At 34.3% G+C, this 17,249-nt stretch overlaps 1 protein-coding gene across 3 annotated transcripts in view; it reads left to right on the plus strand.

Moving 5' to 3' along the window:
* Window positions 1–17,024, plus strand: part of SCYL2 (SCY1 like pseudokinase 2) — a 36,035-nt gene extending 19,011 nt beyond the window's left edge. For 2 of the 3 annotated variants that reach the window (XM_084294740.1, XM_084294742.1), the window contains 10 exons: window positions 881–1,057; window positions 3,554–3,676; window positions 4,786–4,899; window positions 5,393–5,525; window positions 7,244–7,362; window positions 8,052–8,152; window positions 8,821–8,887; window positions 9,008–9,097; window positions 10,294–10,413; window positions 11,034–17,024. In XM_084294740.1, coding sequence (XP_084150866.1) covers window positions 881–1,057; window positions 3,554–3,676; window positions 4,786–4,899; window positions 5,393–5,525; window positions 7,244–7,362; window positions 8,052–8,152; window positions 8,821–8,887; window positions 9,008–9,097; window positions 10,294–10,413; window positions 11,034–11,687 — 1,698 coding nt within the window. In that variant the 3' untranslated portion in view covers window positions 11,688–17,024. The remainder of the gene's footprint in view (window positions 1–880; window positions 1,058–3,553; window positions 3,677–4,785; window positions 4,900–5,392; window positions 5,526–7,243; window positions 7,363–8,051; window positions 8,153–8,820; window positions 8,888–9,007; window positions 9,098–10,293; window positions 10,414–11,033) is intronic. The other variant, XM_084294741.1, reaches the window with a different exon arrangement.
* The last annotated feature ends 225 nt before the right edge of the window (window positions 17,025–17,249 follow it).

Here is a 17,249-nt window from a genome sequence, read left to right on the forward strand (position 1 = left end):
TCTTTTTGTGGTATTCTCAAATTTATGTAAGACGTAATGCATAAAGTAGTAGTTTAAATACATAATAGTTTAATACATAATAGAATAGTTGAACTTCTCAACCATCATGTTACATTTCTTTCTTTTTAATTGCATTCAATTTTGAACTACACAGTTGCAAAATTCAGACTTCATATATTTAATACTATCTTTTTTTTAACTTATTTTTTTCCTTTAATCAAAAATTGTTGATGTTTTGAATTTGGGCATAGATAGGATAACCACATTGTCTTCAGTGCATTCACTTTTTTCCATCTTAAAAACATAAATTATGGAGAGGAACTGTGCCTTTGAGCTGTGTATTTCTCTTTATTGATTTTAAAAGAATTTAAGCTTGCCTAACTCTGCAGTAGACCTCCACATTGTAATCATCTGTATTTTGTCAGCTGAATCCTACTTGTAGTGGGAACGTACTTGGAGTTTACGGGGCAGTATAGTAGCTTCGTATGTTCAGAAAAAAGTGAGTGATGGCTTAGTGAAAGACTGATACATAAATTTTTTGGTGGTAAAAGTTTTTATTTTTTTTCTAAACCAAGTATGTAGAATGAGTTTTCATAATTCATTTAAGTGATTTAAAGTCCTATTTTCTATACATTTAATAGCTTTTTATTGTCCTTCATAGGTTGTAGTCTCAAATTGTGTCTTGAATGTAAACAGAAAAGTAACAAAAGTACCCCAGTTTAAATTAGCTTAACTATACTGTGAAAATAAGTTTAAAATTGAAAATTGTCTTTTTGGGGATTGAGGGGGTTAATACAAATACAGGTTAATACAAAAGCTGTTGAAATGGCACAATAGCAGCATGTTATAACTTGATGTATTATCTTTTTTTGTCTCTTAGCGTGTTATAATTCAGCGAATTTTGCCTTGCTTGACCTCTGAATTTGTGAATCCTGATATGGTACCCTTTGTCTTGCCCAATGTTCTACTAATTGCTGAGGAATGCACCAAAGAGGAATATATCAGGCTCATTCTGCCTGATCTTGGTCCTGTTTTTAAGCAGCAAGAACCAATCCAGGTATGTTACAGTTGTTTCAATTACAGTTCAGATTACAGATTTTCTCTTTGATGCTTCTTCCCTGAAAAATGACTGTTCTAGTTCTCTTCTCTTACCTTCACACAGGTTGTCCAACCTGCTCTGTAATTGTCCAGATAGTCAGCCTCGATTCATACAAACCAGATCTTTTCAGAAAATTTATCTCTGTTCCCGCCTTTTTATTTGGGTTTTCTGAAGTTATACTTGCATTTATAGATGAGATCAGATTAGCATAAAGGAAACATGCAGTTTTCTACTCAACTCTTATCTTCAGTTGGTTGTAGAAAGTATATTTTAAATTATTTTATCACTACTACAGCTGATCTCAACAAGGTTGTAAATAACAATATTTGCACATATTCTGCTCGTAACTGAACCTATTTTTTTGTTTGTGTCTGGATTGGTAACGCAGGAATCTTGGGGTGGAAAAGTTCAAACTTCGATGCTTTCTTACACTCTCTTAAAAGTGCTGTTTACTTGTGATAATTGAATGAGTTATGAATTTTGTTGCTGTTAGGCATCACACCTCAACAGATAAAAGGTAGCTATGCATTCCTTCTAGCTCACCTTGCTTTAATGCTGGCTGTTGTTATTTCTCTGCAAAGCAGTAAAAGGCCAAGATAAACATAGGAATGAACACATAGATGTTTTATTTCTGTGAAAACCACATTTGAGAACTCCCATTATTCTGGGGAGGGGAAAAAGAGTACAGTTGTATTACCTCAGAATAGCTCAGAAAATTAGAGTTTCTTAGTGTTCTTTTCCTTTGGTACATTGTGGTTTTTTGTTTTGTCTTGTAAAAACTAAATGTCTAATTGACAGGAAGCCAATAAATGTTTAATTTCTACTGCTTCATCCTAAAAGATTACATTGTGTTTTTCTACCTTTAACGTCAGATATGTGAGACGTCCTCTCTGCAAAAAGTCTATCTCAAGGTTATATCTGGAGCACAATGGATTCTATATATATAGATAGATAGATATTTTTAATGTGCACTATGTACTAGATGACTCATTTCACTTTTATTTCTATGGACTTTAAAGTTTGAGAGTTTTTCTAAGACATCTAGGGTAGGTTTTCAAAGTCAATATACCATGAATTGAGGGCAAAAAAAAAAAAAGTTTGCGGTCCCAGAGAACAGAATTCCAGGTCTGATTGGCAACATCATGTCTGTGCGAGGCACAGTTCCTGTTTTTTTAACTAATGGGGAGGGTTTGTAAGTGTTTCTTCCAAACACCCTCTCAAGATGTTTTAGATCTGTTTGAAGCTTGTTGCTTGGCTTTTGTAGGACACTTGAGTTTGAAGCGAATGTATCTTGGGAAGCTACTGCATTTCAGTATGAAGAAATTGTTACCCAGTGTTCACAGTGCCTTCATATGATGGAATTTATAGTATTAACATTGAATAATTAATTACACTGTTTGTTCATATCTCGCTCTTGGAGTTAGCATGGCATAACTGGAGTGCAATAAATTAACATCCTGTATACTATTAACATAATGCATAGTACACTTGTATTTTTACTTTCTGATGCTTCCGTTTATTTGACCTTCAAGCACTGATAGCTGCATATTTTTAGGCTTAAAAATTGAAATCACTTTCTCCTGTGAAATACTTGGCTTTTTATTATGAATGTGATACCACTTAGCACAATTTATCTATCCACTACAACCCATTTACTATAAAGAACCTAGATATCAATGGAAAGCCAGTCAGCAGTAGAAGGTTTTCTCACCTATTTCAGATGGTTACCTTGAAATGAGTCGCAAAGCTCTCTGTATTGGAGACCAAGTCTGGATGAGTAAGACTAGCAGCTAACTTTTAGATGGCTAAGCCTAAGCAAGATGAATTCCACTTTGCAAATGTGCAATTCTAGTTTTGCTTTTTAGTTGAACTAGATGTGAGATTTTCTGCTTTGATTATATATTTTTTTTCATTTTATGATGTACAATGCCAAAATGAAATAGAATAAAGCTATTTTATGTCCATGTGGGAGCTGTAATATTCATTTCATCTGTTCCCAGTTTTGATTTCAGATTCATGTGGAATGCAGCTCTTACGTGTGGAGTTGTGGTCAAATGCTTTGAAGACAGCATTTGCTCCATGGTTTTTGGGGGCTTTAGATTTTTCAGTAGTGATGTGTGTAAAGAATTTCTGTGGGTTGATTTTAACAAAAGGCCTTGTTGTAAATAGAAACAAGAATGCTCTCCTCAGTCATTATGACTTTGTATTTCAGAAATATTAGTCTAGAAGACATTATTTTATTTGATTTGTATTTGATGTTCTTAAAATGCAATAATATGTCAAAGTGTTTTTTGTTTTCCATGCCTTCAGGCAAGCAACATGGTAAGTGATACCATTTACTGAGTTACAAGAAAACTTCTGAACTTTTAATGATAGATGCAATATACTTTAAATTGTAAGTATATGTTTCTGGAGTTAAAACTTTTGGCTTCTGAACTGTCTTTCTTTTCATAGATCTTACTGATCTTCCTGCAAAAAATGGACTTGCTTCTAACCAAAACTCCACCGGATGAAATAAAGAACAGCGTTCTACCAATGGTTTATAGAGCTTTGGAAGCACCTTCAATTCAGATCCAGGTATAGCAATTGCCACCTTTATTTAAAACTCCCTGATTTCACATGGAGCAACCACTTAACTTTGTTCTAATGCTCTTATTCTGGATTCTAACTAGGTACCGTAGCAAAAAGTAAGATGTACCTTTATGACACGTTACCTATACTGCAGAAACTGTGTGCATGCATGTTCTTACCAGTTAGTGATAGGTGGCTTACTCTGAGGTCCCACTGATACGAACATCTGTGTTGACAGTTAATGCGGAAGATCTGCTTTGCTGTAAAATCATGTTAGTTCAACTAATTTCTGGTGACATTTTTACATATCTGTATTATAATTTTTCTCTTTACACTTTATATACACTTTTAAGGTGTTTCTTGTTGTTTTTGAAAATAGGATTTTCCACTAGAAGTGGATTAACTTCCACTGGAATTAACTTCCATTTAAGCCAAAGGTATTCAGGAGTGGGAGGGGGGAGATAAACACAATATTAAATAAAGAAGGATTTGGATAAACAGATATGACTCTTACCCTTGCAAAGCCTTTGCCATACTATGGAGAGCAGTTTTTGTTTCTACATACTTGGCTTGAGATTTTTCTGCAGTAGCAGTTCAGTTATTCAGGTATTTACTTGCAACCTATACCTAATGTTGCCGTGCCTTATTTTTTGAGATTGGGCTGAAATTTCATTACTTTTGTTTCTTAAGTATGTTAAATATGCTCTTTTATAATTCAATCGGTTGTTATATTGCTGCAGAGCAGTATTGATAATGCTCAAATTTGCCTGACATTTGTAGAAAAACATTATGTTTTGATGACCCTCGTAATATAAGTTGTGTTTTTTGTAAAGGTGCTTTGTGAAAATGCACAATATTCTTGTTATCTATGTATTTTATTATTAATTTATGAATACATTTTCAAATACATTTTCCAAGTTGTATCTCTGTGTCATTATGTTTTATCATTCTAGGTATTTTTAAGTGAGTCTGCTTAGTTGAACATGATGGATATTTCCTTAAAAGGAAAGCTTGAGAAGACATTTTAAACTAATTTTGACCTTGAGTATGTTAGTACTAACTCTATAATAAATAGGCATGTTTCTTTTTAAACTTATGTGAAATATTTTTTATAGGAGCTTTGCCTAAACATAATTCCCACGTTTGCCAATTTAATAGATTACCCATCAATGAAAAATTCATTAATTCCAAGAATTAAAAATGCATGTTTGCAAACTTCTTCTCTTGCTGTAAGTATTCTAATAATTTTATCTGTTTCTCAGTCCTCAGAAAATGTTGTTAGTGTCAATTACATTGTTTATTACATTGTTTCTTTCTGCTGTTGTGTTTTTGAAGGAAAGCTCATCAGCGTGCCCAAATTTCTTCTTTGATTATTTTATTTTATTTTTTTTTTCAAAATAGTTTACTTTTTTTTTTACTTTAACAATTTTTAAAGTGTTGTCAGCAACTGCCAACTGTTGTTAACGGTACTGTAACTATTGGTAACATGTGTTCCAGAGTATTATATGTTAGCAGTGTTTCTCTTGTAGAAAAGCTAAATTTTTTGTGAGCAATATGCAATTGTAAATTTTCCTTTCATAACACAAAAGTTTGCTTTAAATTGTCTTGAAATTTCAGATCTGAAGGTTGTAGTTTCAGAAATGCCTTTCTTCTGAGCTTTGTGCTTTCTTAGGCAAAATACAGTTAAGATTTTGTTTAAAATTTTGTTACCATACTTCATAGGTCCGGGTAAACTCACTAGTCTGCCTAGGAAAGATTTTGGAGTACTTAGATAAATGGTTTGTGCTTGATGACATTCTACCTTTTCTACAACAAATTCCATCCAAGGAACCTGCAGTGCTAATGGGAATTCTAGGTAATTAATATTTTCAACTTTCTCTTTTATGCTTTTGATGTTGTAAATTTCAGAGATTCTTTGTAATCACTGATGATCTTTACATAGTGTATTGCTAATAACGTCTATTAAAAACTACTTGTTTCTGTTTCTTTAGTATGTCTCAGTTCAGTTACTTTATGTATTGTTGGTACTTCTGATCACTAGTATATGTATTTGCAGTCTTCAAGGCCCAACGTAGTTCTGAGTATTCTGGAGCTTTTAAGGTGTAATTATTGGCTTTTCTTACCATTCTTGTGTGTCAGGTACTATAAATCATTGTCTGTACAAATGTATTGCTCTTCACTGCTGGTTTTGTTAGACTCATTTTATTGGAGTTTTAAGCAAACACAGAGTGCCTTTGCACTGAAATGGAACTCAGTCTGGGTGAGGTTTCACAAAACAGCTAACAAAGCCTGGCATGGCTTATTACTTGTAGAGAAAGGAGACCTCACTCCCAGTTGTGCTTTTCTGGTGCCACTCTGGTGCTTGGCTAACTTAGGTTGTGTGATTTTAACAGCTTGAATGGGCTTGCGGAGACCAGTTGACCAGAGTCACTGCCAAGAAAGAGTAACTGTGTGGCCAGGTGTGGAGGACAGTGACCATTTATCTTACTGTTAGCAAAGCAGTAGATAGAAGACCATTTGCAACAGTTGAATCATACAGACAGCAATCCTCATTAAGCTGTAACATCACAGTAACAAATATATGATGGCAAAACTATTTTAACATCCTCAAAATCAGCAAGAGGGCATCTGTCTGTAGTAATTTCAGCGGCGCTCTCTTCAGTAATCCCTGATTCTTTGGCTTGCATTTGCTATCTAAGAATGAGGGAAAGTGTGTCTTTTACCTCGGTTGTTGTATTCTGGAATTCTACTTGGATACAGTGGATAAGCAAACCGCCGTTTGGAAATGAGGGGTTGAAATCAATTCATTATACTAGGGTTCCCTTTTTTTGGAACAATAATACTTTGCATCTGTGTGTGGTATCTTCTTTGGCCAGCTAACCACTCTGTTCTAATACAAACCATAGCAGATGAAGCTTTCTTCGCTTTCTGTGCCAGTATGTTCAGTGTCTGCCACCAGAAATGAACTATTTAAGCACACAGGAATCCTCCTGTCAGAAGCTGTATAGAACTGGTATGCTTAACACTGTATCCCTTGTGTGTGTCACTGTTTCTTTTTCAGTGATTTCACAACAAATAAAATATGTCCCATGATTTCTGATCCTATGTATAACATAGACCCAAACTTCTGGGTAAGAAGAGTCTTTCTAAAATGCAATTAGCGTTAGTTAAAGCAGCATAATAATTACTCCTAGTCACTTGTCCTCCTAGGCAAGAATGCTTCCTTAGTTAATGCAGGTTAGTTTCTTTTGGCAATTTGTCAGTTAGTGGTAACTCATTTGCTCATGGTAATCTCTTCAAAGGTCCATATTCTTCAGGTGAATTATCTTAGAATACATTGACTAGTAATATCAGGTTTCATAGCTGCCAAGTATTACTTTGGGTCTTCTCTTGTTCTGAATGTTAGCAAAACATCTTGCTGTAATGTGTTTATATTGTGGATGAGTATTTAGTTCTTATGGCACAAAGAACCAATGTACAATCGAGTGATCAGTACACATAGAGTGCAACTTGGAGTTTGTTCACGTTATTTCCTAAACTTAACAATTTTGCTATTTTGATATTGTATGTCAGGTATTTACAAATGTACATTTACTCATAAGAAGTTGGGAATTACCAAAGAACAACTTGCAGGAAAAGTATTGCCCCATCTGATTCCTCTTAGTATTGAGAACAACCTTAATCTCAATCAGGTAGGAACAAAAATGTTCTGCATGTTTTTACTTGATAAATTTGCAGAGAATATATTTAAACTGTTGTCACAGGGGAAAAAAAAATACTGCTGTTTGTCTCTCTGTTTAAAGAAAAAAGGAATACAAATGCTTCCAATATTACTGTATTTGCATGCTTAACTTTGTTGTTTTCTCAGTGGAGATAACTGATCTATTATAAACCTTCAAAGTGAATACTGTCACCTTCCAAATATCCTGCAAAAGCAGTTAACAGCTAGCATAATTGTAATTCAGATTAAAAGTTAAAGTGCAATTTTAATGTCTCTTCATTTAGTTTTGTATGTAAATATTGCACGTAATGTAAAAGTTTAGCAGTGTTCCTATGAAATAATTAAGAAATGGAATACCTAATAGGATTTTTCTGGGGGAGGGGAAACGTATCTGGTAGTATTCAGCTGTGCTTTTTGTCTGAGTTATCTCACTTCTGTTTTTTTTCAGTAGTATATTGTTTTCACTGTTTCAGTATACACTCCCCTAGTAGTTGAGTATCTAACACAAGGTATTGAAACTGGATTATAAATAACTTAAAAGCCTGTAGTTTATCTCACATAGTATACTGTAAGTTTTATGAGATACTACTTTTTAAGTTATACATGTCTTGTGTGTATATGTTATGCAAAATCCGAACTTCTTGTACGTTTCTTTTACAGTTCAATTCTTTTATTTGTGTTATAAGAGATATGCTTAATAGATTGGAAGCAGAGCATAAAACAAAACTTGAGCAGCTTCATGTCATGCAAGAGCAACAGAAGTAAGTGCATGTGTATTAGAGATGAACTAAGTAAGCAGAAACTTATTTTTTCACAAATATGAGAAAACTAGCCATACCAATAAAATCCAGATAATACTCAGCTCAGTCATTGAGAATTACCTCAGATAAGCGCAATTGTTAGCAAAGATGTATTAGTCCTAGAATGATAGTGTTATTTTGTTATCAGTGGTTTTATAAAGTAAAATCCTTTACCCTTATATTGTTCAGTTACAGTTTATTATAGTTCATACTCAGCTCCACTAGTACAGTTGTGCCTTACGTGTATATGCCAAGAATAATTGCTTTTCTGTAGTTGATGAGAACACAAACCACACAGCAGAAACCATAAACATAGCAGCAGTGGTAGAAGGCAGAAGTATTTGAAGATATTTTGAACTATTGAAGTTTCTAAGTCAAATTAACTTGAGCTACCCAAAGTCTGTGTCACCTCACTCAAAAGGAGGAACTAAAAACCACGTGAAATGATTGTTAGGAAACCTTTACAGATTACAATATTATAATTTTCCAGTCTCTTATAAGCATTCTAAATATGGCAGTGCTGTTGTAGTATTTTTTAAAACATTGTTTAAATGCAGAAGGATATTGTGTGCTGCTGAATAAGTGTTGTGGATGTGACTGTAATGCTATCTTTTTGTAATATTGTATAGATCTTTGGATATAGCTAATCAAATGAATGTGTCTGAAGAGGCAAGATCTAGTAGTACAAGTAATCAGGTAAGAGTCAGTATTTCATTGTATTACTTAGATGTAGAAATTTAAAATAAGTCAATATGTACATTATCTTAAGTTGCAGCATTTCACGTAACTTAGTTTTGTTTGTTTGATCTTAAATAGATTGACAAGGTATTCAATAATACTGGAACGGACCTTCTAACTAGTGGACCTGACAGTAAAGACAATGAATTATCATCAAAACAGAAAAAGGTATGGCTTTTTTGTTCTGGAATTCTCTTACATCTATCTGTCTACTACAAGTTTGGTATGGTTGCGTAAAATGGGTATGTGTAAATATTTATCATATTAAAAGCTTTAAAAGAAAAACTGTTCCTGTATTATACAGTACAAGGCCTACTCACATGTGAAAATGCTCTGAAAAATGTTCAAATCACATCCTTGAATTTCTGTGAAAGCCTTTCCGTAAAAAAATGTCTCTGCACAAAGTAGGCAAATTAGGATTATAAATCTTTGGTCACTTTTTTCCTCCTTTTAGCTATTAGTAAAACTAAAGCTTCAATAGTGGATTTAGTTTGCCAAATCAAAATGATCAGGCGACTTTTTTATTTATAAAATCACAAATGGAGATGAAGATCAAAAATAGATTTTCACATAGTAAACAACACTAACTTCTAGTGTAAAAATTCAAAGTTATGTGAAAAAGAGCAGTCAATATGTTAAGGATTGTTAACGTTAATATGTTCAGGGTATGTTAAGTTATGGTTTGGTACAGGAAACAAAGAAAAAGCATGACATGACACAGCTTATGCTTGCAGTTAATACTCAATTATAATATTATTTTCATGCCTATTAACTATTTAAATGCCTTCCCAGATTATACATGTTTTATCGTTTCTATTTCTAATTATCTGAAGCCTTTCCCTAATCTTAGGTGAAGGGGGAGTGTCCCTGTTTGAGCAGGAGGGTTGGGTCAGATGACCTCTTCCAACCTCAACCATGATTCTGTGATTTTTATGATTTTATCTTTCATTAAGAGTTAAAATCCTGAAAGGTTTCCTAAGCAATCTTAAAACAAAATTCCCTTTCAATTCCACTGTTGGTTGTAGTTCAAGTGCCAACAGGTACTTACGTGAACTCAAAAACTGGAAAGACTTTATCTTATGCCCAATATGAAGAAGTGAAAGCTAAAATAATCTTCTTGCAATACCTTTTTATTTCAGATGTGCCCAGAATTTCTCATTATGGTGCTTTTAATATTGTATTTATTTGCTTTAAGTACTTTTTAGCAATATATAGTAAGATTTTGTGCTTATCCACTTTGTTTTATATAAGTAATATTTTCTGTTCTACCACATATTGTTGAATTGACAGTGCGATTTATGAAATAAAAATAACAACAAATAACCATACTGTCCAACTTAGTGTTAGTACTTTCCCTTTTCAAGGCACCACTTACACTTGAAGAGAAGCAAAAGTTAGCTAAAGAACAAGAACAGGCACAGAAACTGAAGAGCCAACAACCTCTTAAGCCACAAGCAACTGCAATAACACCTCCAGTGAAGCAGGTGAGAAACAGCAAAGTATTGTACTGTTCCCATTGGAGCCATGATGCTTTTTTCTTTCAACTACTGTATGTATTTAGCATTTTTGTCCTGTGAATCACCTTTGTTTCAACTGGCATTACAGTGGTACAGTTGAGAAAACTAAGTTTTGACCTCCCTTCCATTTGTATCATTAGCAATATTTCCCAATTCTAAAATCGCAGTAGTTTCTAAAGGCACTGAAGACCATTGTTTAGATATGGGAAAAGCATATAGGGAAAAAATAATAATAAAATTTTGCTCTGAAGAATTTATTATCTAAATACATAAAGATCTTGGTGTTAGGAATGGGGGGCTTGCAAGCAGATTGTGTGCTTGGTATACATCAGGTAGTACTTGATGTAAAGTCTTCATTGTCCAAGAAAAACTGCAAAACGATTAGTTCCAAGTAGCAAAGAATGAAAATAACGTAATTCCTCTTATATATAATTATATCTGATGCCCAATTCCATGCAATAAATTAGTTTCTGAAAAATGAATGCCACTTCCGCAGGAGCAGTGATAACTACTGTTACTAGTGTGTGTATACAGGAAAAGCGTTTAATTACATTTTATATATTAACTACATTTTATATATTTTGCAGACAAAAGACTTGACAGATACACTGATAGATAATATGTCATCTTTGACTAGCCATTCCATCAACAAAGCTATAGTGGCATCTTCAAACAGCTTCTCGTCTGTCCCTTCTATGGGTGTTGGAATGGGATTTTCATCACCTGTTGACAGCACAAAGAGAAATGTAACAACAAATGGACTGAATACTACTATGGGTTTTCAGACTGCTGGATTCAGTATGGGAAGTGGTCCCACTACTCAAAATTTCTTCAGTGGTCCAAGTGCAACAGGAACAACCAAGATGAACATTGTACCAACTGCCAATATGCCAAATTACAGTCCTATGAGTGCTGCATCTGCAATCTCTCCACTGACACAACAAAACAGACCCCCAGATATGTCTGCTTTAGATAATCTTTTTGGTCCTCAAAAACCCAAAGTTAGCATGAAACAGTTGGCTCAGCAGAAGTCAAACCAGTGGGTTAACCAGTTTGTACCCCCACAAGGGTCCCCAGGTGTGAGCAGTTCAGTCATGGGACCTCAGATGAACATGATAGGACAGCCTGGCTTTGGTATACAGGGTAATCCTTTCTTTGCTCCTCAGAACTTTGCACAACCAGCAAACACGATGACAAACAGCAGCTCAGCTAGTAATGACTTAAAAGATCTTTTTGGGTAAAATGTTTTGTTTTCTTCTTTCAAAGATTGATAAAATTTGAATCATGGGTAAGCTGATTAACATCTTTTTTGATTAGTAAAAGCATGGCTTGGGGAAACTTTCCACCCACCAAAGTAAAGACTTCTCCACTGGAAAAAGACTAATTTTTTCATTCACCTGGTAATGCAGTGGAATTGCATAAGTGCACAGCCATCTTATGTACTAAAGATTTCCCATCTCTTTACCCAACTTCAGAGCATTGAAGGTAGGATGCATGTATTGAATTGAAAAAGGAGCTAAAATTTCAAATATATTCAGAAGTGTATTCAATCAACTCCTGGATTTATAGAAAACTGTGTTTCTTGAACAGAAATGCTTAGGGGGTAATAACACTAGCAAATGCAACTTAGTGCTATCCTGTCCTGTGGATCAGTTTTTTTGGTGTCTGCTAAATTCAACTTTTTTTTTTTTTTGATAAGTTGTCACCTGAACTTCACACAAATTGTCATTATGCCCTATTATTACAGTTTGCAGAAGGTAAATTCTTATGTTATCTCAGAATGCTTTGTTAGCCATGCTATATAGTAATATCTCTAACTGATAACTGTGAAAGAGGCTAAGAAAAAATATTTTGCCTTTCTTCTCTTATGAGATGATTAGAATCGTCTTCTCTTATGAGATGATTAGAATCGATGTGGAAGTAAACTGCAAGATTGAGTGGTTATAAAATTTTGTCCAAGTTTGGAATAGAGGAAGAACTCTGCTCCAATTGACAACCCGTTTTACAATGTCAGATCCTTGTTACCAACCCCATAGTAAAAGCCACATACCACTTAAGTGGGATTTTAAAATACATGTGATGACTTGGTTGTGTGTACTATACATTTCAGTGTTTTGGTTACCTTGATACTGCTTCTAACTGGTGTGAAAAAGAAGAATATGACTTGTTATGGAACCTCCCAGAAAAAAAGTCCGTAAAATTTAAGTGTTGACTGCCCCAGCTTCTTACAGTTGGTTTGGTTACACAGAAATATCTTGGATTAGTTGTTTTGGGCTCTGTTGGGAAGATGAGAAAGGGCTGCCTGGTAGAAGTTTCACATGGTTTTGTGAAAAAGCAGACTGCCATAAATTGCCTTGACTAGAATAAACTATTATATTTTAATTTTGTTTTAATTTAAGTCCTTATGAAGGATAGATGACTATGAAGTGAGTTCTCAAATACAGATTTGTAAGCTAAGCTCTAGAATATACGGTAAATATACAGGTATTCCAGATCCCTTTTATTGTATTATTCCAAATTTAATAAAGTTCTCCAGAAAATGAAGCAGTAATTTCTTCTACTTCCCAGAAGGCTGATGTTCAGCTTGCCCATGATAGAATCTCTGCTCTGTCAGATACTACTGTTGGGTTTTAATTTCTTCTTTCCTAGGAATTTCAGGAACTTTCTTATGTAATATTTTGGAGACCCTAGCTGGCTATTTTGAGAAGGAAAGAACTAGTTACCTTTTTTTATGGAAAGCCTACATGCTTTATTTTTCAAAGCCTTTCACTGAAGAAATCGTTCTTTCATTTGCTGCTTAAGAAACCAAAGGGCCTTATGCTGTAAATGTGACTTGTATTTTGGTATATTTCCACAGTTCTAAGCGGTAATAGCATTAAGCATATTTCTTAAAGAATTGTTCATGTATTATAGCTGCTGCCTTAGTCCTGTTATTTTAAAATACCTGGGACCAGTGAAATTGTGGTTTAGAAAACAATGCCTAACACATTGTGATGCTTATGTGCTGTTAATATTCATGGTAAACATCGTAGGTTATGTTAAAATATCTGTGTAAACTTAACTACGATCCTAGAACTGTTAAACTATTTAAGTTCATTTACAGTCGCTAGTACTCTATACTCTCAATCACACTAATGTCTTCTTTTATGTCAACTTTAGAAAGCTACATTTTGTTAGGGTAACTTAAGGCAAGACTAAGAAGAATTACTTGAATCTGTATTCCTCTAAATTATTCAGAAAATAAGGTTAAATTAAAAATAACATCTCTTGGGACTCTACAGTGTATTACATTAACATATCTGGTAAAGGCAGTCTTATACATCAGTGTCCTGACTTGGGTTTTCAGTACCTGATCCTTCTTTTGTTAGAAGCTTTCAGAACTGGTTTTAGGTTTAAGTTTTGGAGGGAAAGTAGCTATGGAGGGAAAGCTAACAGAAAAAAATAAATTATCAGATTGTGATAAAATTTTGCATACTAGACTCCTAAACTCTGGGGATTGGAACATGTACTTTTGGCATGGGCTGTTGGAGAATAGAATGTATTTTGTAAGAAAGCCAAAAAAATGTTAAAATATTAAGAATGTTAAAAGTTAAAAGTAAGAAAAGTTCTTCCATGCAGTGCTAATGTGTTAGAATAATATTTTTATCTGGCTCAAGTAATATGAAATGTTTTCCATTTTGTATTTCAGAGCATAATTTTGATTTCTCTATCACAATTTTCAGAATGACCAGAGTAGAATAGCTACAAAAGAAAACTGAAAAGGGAGTTTATGAAAACAATAGCAAATTTTCAGTTATTTAAAAATACAAATGGAAAAGTAATTTCAGTTAAAATCAGAGAGTCACATCCCTCTTCCATGTAGTTGCTTCCTATTTAGTATGTTGGGAAGCTATATATCTGTGAACTTCTCTAATTATTTCTGCTTAACTTAGAAGAGCAGTTGCAAGAAGTCACCAAGGCCGTATGCCACTTAGTGCCTGCTAAGATAGCTGTTCTCTAGGAGGCCTTGTCCAGATCATTTTTCCCCTTGCACATCATCATTTTGTGGCCCTGAAAGAGGCCGAAAGACTCACATTGTGGCCAAAGTGAACACCACTGTCTGAAAGCAACAGCTGTATTTCAGATCCAGTTCATTGTTTGGGTAAGAGTAGGAGGAAGGGACTATGTTATAAACTGTGGGCCCTCCAGGGGCCTTCTATTTCTGGACTTGGATGGAAAGCAGTTACATCTAGTCTGGCCTGAAGTAGAGGGGACTATCTAACCCCCCCCTTTTCTTAAAAAGAGAGAAGTTTGAAATGGTATCTGATGAAGAAATTGCAAATTTATTACTGAAATAGTAAGCTGATATAAAATACATATTTATTATAATGCTTTGACAAATGTAAGTTACATAAAATTTCTGCACTGTATATTCAACCTCATTTAAAGAAATAATAATATATTGAAGCGTGGCAGGTTATATCATCATGTTACAGACCTTCACCATGCACATCTATTGTACCTGCCCAGCTCACCTGGTTTACTTTCTGTTCATTTGTAAAGGAGGAGCAAAGAGGAGAGGGGAGTAAGTTCCTGTTCTTTAATTGATTTATCCATTTACTACAGAAGGAGAAATGCAAAGAAAAGAAGTGGAAATAGCTGCACATTTTAAGCATAAGCATTAATGGTGCTTTTGCTGTTCTGTTGTATGCTAAATGAATACTCTTGTACCAAGCAAGACAGCAGTCTTTTCTGTATTAGAATTGTTAGCTCAATGTTTTTGTATATATATATTTTTTTAAGTTTCAAAGTCCCTGAAGCATTCTATGAAAACCCAGTCTTAGAAAACTAATCCTGTTGATGGAAGGATTGTGCTAAAGAGGCTTCAAAAACCTGTTCTGTTGGGGCTGTCAGAGAGGAACCTTCAAACTATTGACTTACTGAGTAGCTTAAAAGACTTTAGGTCTGCCTTTCTCAAGAGGAGAAAAATGGGAGCGAAATAGTATGAGTGTCATTTCAAGGATGGAGGAAGGAGCAGGTTTTTTGTTTCTTTTCATACAAGTGGTATGGATCAGGCAGAAAACAGCCTGTGGAGCCTGCATATGTAAAGAGGACAGCAGTACCAGCCTTTTGAAAGGTAATGGAGTCCACCAACTACCTGGAAGATGAAAAACTTTACTGGGAACATGGGTAGAGTGTCCTAGTTTGTTTTAATGAAGATTGTATGTCTGCCTCTCTCAATAGCGATGTGAATTAGAAATGACTTAGGGAAGTTGTGGCCTTAGAGGTCTGCCCAGATGTTGAGTACTCCCAAGTAGAATGATGAATTTTTGAATGCGTGGGTGCACAATGTTTTGAGCCTTATTTAAAACATTTCTTTCCTGTTAAGCTTTGTTAACAATATCTCTTTCAGATTGATTTGGAACTTCCAGAAATATCCCAGTGGCCTCCTAAAGTTAGAAAAAAAGTTATCATTTTTTACTGTAATCCCTGTTGTGTATATGTCTGTAGGTAGGTAGCTGTGTATTTGGACTGCAGGATTACAGATTTTTAAGATCAATTACACCATGAGAGCAAAGTTTAAATGAGAAGTTACATTTAAATCAAATCCCACAAGACTTCCATACAGGCAAGCAATTATGATACTTCTGTTAAGTATTATAAATTCATATTGTTTAGTCCACCTACATCTACATGACTTGAGCAAAAGAGTAGGGTTTTTAAAAGGTAAGTTTATGAAAACTGGGTCTCTCATTACAGATGAAATTGTTGAACTCTGCAGTGATTTTTGTTTATTGATGAGTTTTTTATGGGGGGGGAGTGAATTCACTAATTTGTGCCATTTCCAATTAAATAAATGTAGGGAAGGGGAATACAGAAATATCCTGTTGTATATGTGACCCTTTTTGTTCTTTGTTAAGAGAAATGCTGCATTTTATATACTCATTGTGAACTTTTATTCTGAAATAGCTGTGAGAAAAACTATCTGGAGAACTTCAGATGATTTAGCTGATTTTCAAGTGAGGTCCTGCTTCATACCTATCTTTCCACAAGGTTTTGACTGCCATACAAGTAAAGTACGCAGGGCAGTAAAACCTTGGATTCATACACCAAATCTTGCCTTCCAGGCCTCGCACCTGCATCAACTGAACATATAAGCAAACCCCTGAAGTTGTATTGTCTTTAAGTTCTCTGAAACAGTTCTAACTGCTGTACAGATTTCTGAGATGAAGTTGTAAATCAAAATGTGTTATAGTGAACTCAGGCCTTGTGCAAAATATTTAATATTTGTTTATTTGTCTAATTGTACAGTCTCTGTACTAGTGGCAATTCTATGTTTTGATTGTAAAACATGGAAATTCTCATGTATAAAGTGGTGTTACTGTAGTGTCAGCTGTGATTCATAATTAGAACTGTCATAGCATGGCATTAGTGTATCTCCAACTTAATGGACTGCTCTTCAGAAACAAATTTATTCTTGTATCAACTTTTAGATCAGTTACTTAAAAAATGTAAAAGGTACAGTGACAGTTTTGAGAAATTCATATCACTTTGTACTGTGAATGAGGTTGCCTATAGAAATAAATGAACTTTTCATACTTTGGTGTCAGATTGTAATTTTATTTTAAATTTCTGTAAAATAACTTGTGTGGAAAATTTGATCACTTTATTTTGTTTGAAACATAGTTTATACAATGTAATTTTGAGTTTATTTCTTAGTGTGGTTGCTGTCCACTAGTGGTTGCCTTGAAACATGATCATATATTTCCTGTACAAAAGAATTAAAGTTGTTAGGGAAAACTGACAGACTAGATACCTCTAAA

Source organism: Netta rufina, assembly GCF_964035555.1.
Source record: "Netta rufina genome assembly, chromosome: 1".
NCBI lineage: Eukaryota > Metazoa > Chordata > Aves > Anseriformes > Anatidae > Netta > Netta rufina.